Genomic DNA, 6930 nt, shown 5'->3' with positions numbered 1-6930 from the left:
TTTAGTTTATTGTATGAAGACCTCAAATAAAACTAATTAAATCATCATTGTTTGACCATCAGATCTTTGGAATTTAATTTTAGTTCTTACTCTGATATAATTATTATTATTTAAATACGCTCTTAAAATATATTTTATATAAAGAATATTTGAGGACTTCTAATGTTGGAAGCTTGTTGTATTCCTCGCCTTTATGGAGGATTTACCAGAATTTTGTTTGTTGAAAACTGGCTTAAACATACTTTATTATAATAAAATTATCCATTCCAGAAAACAAATTGATCCCGTATTTTTAATACAAAGACATAACTCATTAGCATTTGAAAGTTCATTCAAGTTCTACTTTTTGATATGCTTATGCAGAAAACTAGTAGGGGAACAAGCATAACCTCTTAAAGATGTAAAATTTTAAACCAAAGTAAAGAAAGGTAACTATAGAGATTAAGGAGAAATCATGTTTAATCAAGTCATGTATACATAATTTTATGAATAATACATCATCAACTGTTGCATATATCTCAAACTACACAAGCATGTGCTGAGAATCACATTCAGATATGTAAATTATTAATATTTTATTATATATGTCTTCAAAGGTAGGGATAACTTTAGACAACTATAGATGGAAGGGCCACTCGTTTGCGATATTCTGCGAGAGCCCAGAGAGGATATAAGTTTCTGTACGCCGCATAATGTAACATGCAATTCTTCATAAAAACTCCAGTTATCTCCTGTTATATACAAAAAATATTGATATACTCAAATTAAATGAAGTTATGTATAGCTAAATAGTTATATATGGTTCATTTTGTTTACTTCAATAAATATATCTTTAATAATTTTTACTATTTATTAAAAATTATAAAATTATCAAAGATGTGTGTTGAAGTAAACAAGACGAACCATTAGTTCCTATTCTAAAACTCTATACATGCAGTTGGCATAAACACACGTACATTAAAAGATAATCCAATGTGAGAATATACATATAAATTTTATTGATATAAATATGTATACAGCACTTACTTGTTGGGGAAAACCACCTTTCTCTTCCTGAGAATTAATAACCAATTTTGCTGCACGATGAAGAGGGGCAAAATCTCTCTCGGCCTAACAGAATAAAAAAAGTTAGTGGATTCTCGAATATCATATACATTTAAATTTGTGACGACATATATAAAAATAAACTAGCTATGACTTATTTACATATTATACCAATTTTACCTGTCCGGAATAAATCAACCCCATCATTGCCCATGCAGTTTGTACCAAGTTAGATCGATTTCCTTCGATTTGGATGTATTTCTGCAATTAAACTATTGTTCATTCTAAATAGCAAATGTATATCATATGTATTTACGCATTTCATAAAATTTAGTATTCCCTCTGTTTCATATTACATGTCCATTATTGATAATAAAAAATTGTTTCAAATTATTTGTCTATTTCAATTTTCAATGGAGTGTAGTCAATATTTGTATTTCCAAGATGAGTTTTATATCACACTTTACTAAATTATATTTCCTAGATCAAATATATGCCACATATTATAATTGGTCAATGCAATAAATACAATAATAAATGAAAGATTCAGAAGTTAGTTTTTCTTAATATGTATAATTTGTTCAAAAGTGGACATGTATTATGAAACGGATTGAGTATTTCGCACTACTTATAATCGTTCGAAGGACATTAAAAGAACCTTTGAAGGACAAGAAAGATAGCTTTCTCCCCAACCACCATCATCAAGTTGTGATTTCAATAGAAAATCAACTCCTTTACGTACGGTTGAAGAATTATTATATGTCTTTCCTCCTGCTGCTAGCCCCCCAAGTGCAAACCACGTTCCATAAGTAAAACATACACCCCAATTTCCATACCTACATTGTGTATATGTGTATAACATTTTAATCATTGCATGCAAGTATAACTGAAAAAAAATATAATCACAAATTAGTACTCCCCTTCCGTCTCATTTTTTCACTGTTACTATTTTGGGATGTCCCTATCATTTCTATATGTTACTATAAATAGTAAGTTTTTCACATCATTATACTCACTATCTTCCTCCACTATCTCATATTTAACAATAAAAACTACTATTACACCCACTACTCTCCTCCACTATCTCAAATTTATTATTAAATATTGATAGGTCCCACCACTTTACCCACTTTTCATCTAACTTTACTCATTTTTCATACATTGTCTTGGTCTCCGAGTCTACTTCCAATGTAAACAATTGAGGGGGACGGAGGGAGTATTACTTACCATGATCCATCTAGCATTTGTATGTCTTCGAGATACCTAACGGCATTGGCAATAAACTCATTGATCTCTTTCTTCCTGTGTGCGGGATATAACTTCTTGAATAACACCAAGGCTTGGATTGCAGCTGCTGTGCACTCCACATATCTACATATCTTTCTTGATTAGACTAGATAGATTCTTACCACAATCAAAATTAACTTGGCTAATAAAAAATTAAATGAATAATTGAGATCTATACTCATGTTCAATGACGATGTCTTGAAAGAATTCTGTAGGATTCAGTAGCTGCAAAGAGTATGAAGAACTCTTTTCAATTTCTTATTTAGATCCACTAATTCACTTACAAAGAATTAATAGTTTTAATAATTATCAAAAAATTATGACAAAGTTTATGTACCTCTAACCACTCTTGAGCTCCTGCTGGCTCCCATGCCGCCAAACCTCCATTTTTACTCTGAAATGTTCGCATAAAGTTATTTCACTTGCAACTATTACATGCATGGGCTATTTGCTTCACCTTTCTAGGAAATCTAACTTCAGAAATTTTTCAAATTATGATATATTAAATCATATGGTAAGAAATAAGTGATAGTAATTTACAAGTACCAAAAGCCAATATTTACCTGCAATGAAAGTAACACGTTCACAGAATCAAACAATCGCTCAGGTTCAATTTTCTTCCCGACGATTTCAGGGGACATCAAAGAGAAAAGAAGACAACACTGCACATATACATAGGTACAACTTGTAAGATAGTTTTATAGATAGTACACTTTAAATATATTTTGTGAGTGTAATAAGTGGCACATGAATACAATAGGCCAATCGAATAGTAATAATGAAATAAATTTTGCTGAAAGTAACCTTCATCCCTTCTGCTGTACAGTCAGAAACTTGCCATCCGTGATCTTGATCCGAAAAAGTCCATGACCCTTTTGAAATGTGACGATGCATGCTTTTGAAATCCCCAGAAGGATTATCTTTTACCTGAAATTAATTACGTTTATATCATGTTTTTAATTATGCATGCGTAAATATATACATTTTTATTTGACTAATTAAGATAACTATCCAGTAATTCTCTTTAGGTTTAGTAAATTAGTACCTGAGAAGCTTTTACAAACTCGTGTCCTCTCTTAAGGGTTGGTCCAATTTCATCTGTAAGATCAGCAGCTAATAGTGCTTGAAGTCCAAAACCAGTATCCCATTGTTGACTTCCAAAACTCTGCAAAATTAATGATGATTTTATAACTTACATAAATAATTAAACTGAGTAGTAGACACAACATATATATATGATCATACGAATTTAACTAATTGCCATATACAAAAGTGTATAGTTATTTAATGTCTTGAGTGATGAAGAAATCGTTGTAACCTGCATCTTCATTCCATCTTCAGCAACCCATAAATAATCTGGGATCCTAGCAAGATGTTTCTTAAAATAGTCACCATCTGGATCCTCAACCCAGCAGGCCAACATACACAAAACCTACACTACGCATGATTACATAAGTACAAGAATATTTTCAAAACTATTTTCCCAAAATACGTTAATAATAGTCAATAATAAATCTTATTACCTTTTCAACACAACCAATAGTGATGTATCTACTATTCTCATCCTCATAATGAATGTGTTTCATTGTAGTTTCGAGAGCCTTTTTTCTTAACTTATTAAATGGCCAGCGAGTCAAAAGTGGCTCTGAACAAATGTAAAGGCTATCCCAAATCAAATCTTGAATCAGAGGGTGAGGATAGTAGATGTCCTCCTGCAATTATTTGATTAGAATAATGCACATAAATATAATTTTAAATAAAATAATCAGACATAAAAAAAAAAAAAGTTATACAAACTTTTATGCAAACAAAAAAGTTGCACAACACAAAAGAGCAAGGAGATCATAGTTACCGCTGCACAACAATGACGCACTTTATGCCAATTAATTTGATCGTAGGGTTGTGCATAAAGTTCGTCTCTCAATTGTAAAATCAGAGGTGTGGTGGAGGCTACAAATCTCTTTCCATATAAGTAAGACATAGGCATGTAAACCATCCGACAGTAACACCACATTTTTGCTGCAGTTATCCCATTTACAATATAATTAACTGATTAAAGATTGAGTGAAATATAGTTACCTTTTATTTTGCATAAGTAACTTACCAGGGTGCATAGGAAGGAAAGAAGGAAGAATCCAAAACTCTGGTGGCATAGGGTTGCATCCAGACCATTCGTATACACCAAGTATCTGGAAAACAAAAAATTATGATTTCTGTACTGGAATATGATATAATTTATATCAAAATTATGTTAGTAGAACATTTTGACAAACCGAAAGCCAAGTTTTTCCCCAAGAAGGCATGTGGGTGACAGAGCCGTGGTCCAGGATCCATTTTCGAGCTCTAGAACAAGCATTGTTAACACCCCCGTCTGGTTCTTGGTCAAGTATACGCATGCAAATATAACTTAATGCAGTGCAAAACATAGTGCTATGTCCCTCTATATGTAGTCCCCAACCTCCATCTTCGTTCTGTAATTGTTCCCTCATTATATAATTAATGAATATATTGTTAATTAGTGTATTCTACGAACCAAGTTCAAATTATAATTTTTGTTACATAATTATATGATATACCTGATGACAATAAAGGTATCTAAGGATTTCTTCACGGTGTGGGGCGGGAAACATGATATTGAGATGTCCAGTGATGTACAAACACATAACCTGATTTATTACATTCATGGATATATGGTAATAAAATTAAAACCACTTGTTCAGTAAAAACAGACAAAATAATAAATTATTTGAGACGAAACATGCATGATTACGAAATTGTTTATTAGTAAATATTAATTGCTTGCATTAAATTGCATCACAACTCTGTCGACAAAAGTACCAACTAAGTTGCAGAAATTCTCAGCTGCAGAAATTGTTATCACTCATCTTATCATGGAAAGACTGTTTAATTTACTATATAACGCATGCAACCCTAATAATGAGTTAATCATATATAGTAATTGTACTAAGTTGAAAGAGTGGAGAAAGATTCACCAGGGGTGGCAGGAAAAACAAAGGGCCAGCATTCTCAGCCGGCCAGTGGCCGTCGGAGGCCTGCAAAGCCGCAAAGTAATGGGCGGCTCTTCTCACTGTTGCTGTAACTTTCTCATAGCTAATATCTTCACCATCAGCTATCTTCACTGCTTCTATATTTTGTACAAATCCTTTCTCTCTTAAAAACTGCACGCATATCCATTTTTAGTGCCGGTTTTTTCTAAACTCATGCAAAAAAACAAAAACCAGAGAAACCAACAAACCTGCATCTGCCAGAGAACATCGCCACTAGGCTTAACCTTGTACCGGTTTCTCCAGAAGTGATTTCGAGCCTCTTCAACCTCAGCCTTCTCTTCCGGGCTTCCGTAGCTCGGATCGAACTCCCATATCTGCCGCCCCACATAATTGTTAGTACTGTACAAATACTTATCATTTTCAGAACCTACAGCTATCTTCAGTCTCCACATCCTTTTTGGTGGTCAAGTATTAGCTAGTTTCTGCTGCTTCACGTATTATGAGGACGATGCTATTTATAACCCAAGATTCCACAGGCTTTACTGGGGTAGCTAATATGTATTGGTTGCGAAATTTAGTATATTTATGGGAACTTGCATTGTCAATTCATAAATATGAGTAATAGTTTAATCGTCTGGGGTCTACGTCCCAAGACTATATTTGGTAAGAAGATTATGATCGACTGATAACCATGCATCCCATATTTGTCTTTGTCCAATATATGCAAACCAAAGTCAATATCCATACATATGCGTTACAAGTCTCTTCAATGTTCATCTGATTTTGTTGGGTCACATGTAGTTGAATGTTATTGTAAATATAGGAGTAATTATTTACCTTAACTTGCAACTGTATTTCTAACAACTACTACTCATACACATGTAAATTGAATGGTTACTCATAACTAATAACCATCTCCTTTCTTATCCTTACTTATTTAGTTATTTTTAAATTTTGACGCATCTTTTAAAATATTAATTTTAAATAATATTTTTATAAATTAAAATACTAGTTATTTCTTTTTATTAATTAAAAATATTTTCATCATACACTCAAACTCAAACCAACAGAATATTTGCCTATATTCTAGATGTATATTTTTACTCTTTATCTTATTATTAAGAATCTTTTCCGTTAAATAAACGGAATAAAAGTTTATCCAAAAATATTTCTATCTCTAACTAATATTTCTCTTAACGTTTTCTTTATTTTACATTAATCATAAATTTCGTTTTAAACTCTGAGTGAGTAGGAGTACTTGCACAATGAAAATAAGATATAACTATCACCGAAGTATATGTCAAATTTATTATAAAATAATTAAAATATATAATTATTTCTAGAACCATTTTAAGAAACAAATACAACATTAAGTTTACATTTCATCACTAATAATTTATATAATAAAACATAATATATATTATAGCATTTTCAACAACATTAAACTAGATCTTATTAATTTTTTGATTAGTTTCAATAAAATATAATTTCATTAATAATGCTTAAGTATAATAACTACTCTTTTTTTTATTTAGTTTAACGTTTATTTTTAACCATAAAAATATAAATTAACGAGAAATATATACTATAA

At 31.4% G+C, this 6930-nt stretch overlaps 1 protein-coding gene across 1 annotated transcript; it reads right to left on the bottom strand.

Moving 5' to 3' along the window:
• Positions 1–451: 451 nt before the first annotated feature.
• On the bottom strand, positions 452–6001 carry LOC108192236 (beta-amyrin synthase 1). Its single transcript, XM_017372332.2, has 18 exons — positions 5588–6001; positions 5325–5510; positions 4908–4997; positions 4605–4802; positions 4436–4520; positions 4184–4350; positions 3855–4043; positions 3650–3763; positions 3377–3496; positions 3136–3258; positions 2895–2993; positions 2669–2725; positions 2510–2556; positions 2272–2415; positions 1703–1880; positions 1225–1305; positions 1027–1110; positions 452–731 (listed from the first exon to the last, which is right to left on the bottom strand). Exons 1-18 carry the CDS (start codon positions 5789–5791, stop codon positions 609–611), a joined length of 2289 nt encoding a protein of 762 aa, XP_017227821.1. The 5' UTR covers positions 5792–6001; the 3' UTR covers positions 452–608.
• Between the last annotated feature and the right edge of the window lie 929 nt (positions 6002–6930).

This window comes from Daucus carota, chromosome 5, assembly GCF_001625215.2.
Source record: "Daucus carota subsp. sativus chromosome 5, DH1 v3.0, whole genome shotgun sequence".
In the NCBI taxonomy this organism is placed as follows: domain Eukaryota; kingdom Viridiplantae; phylum Streptophyta; class Magnoliopsida; order Apiales; family Apiaceae; genus Daucus; species Daucus carota.
The sequence above is the reverse complement of the archived record's forward strand: the minus strand, read 5'-3'. Positions and strand labels throughout refer to the sequence as shown.

What these genes read in the sequence shown, in the direction of transcription:
- LOC108192236 (XM_017372332.2), bottom strand. Translation starts at nt 5,791, where the DNA reads ATGTGGAGACTGAAGATAGCTGTAGGTTCTGAAAATGATAAGTATTTG. An exon ending in TGCGTCATTGTTGTGCAGCG is followed by an intron (nt 4,044 to 4,183) that starts GTAACTATGATC and finishes AAATAATTGCAG; the next exon opens with GAGGACATCTACTATCCTCA. An exon ending in CTATTGGTTGTGTTGAAAAG is followed by an intron (nt 3,764 to 3,854) that starts GTAATAAGATTT and finishes TGCGTAGTGTAG; the next exon opens with GTTTTGTGTATGTTGGCCTG.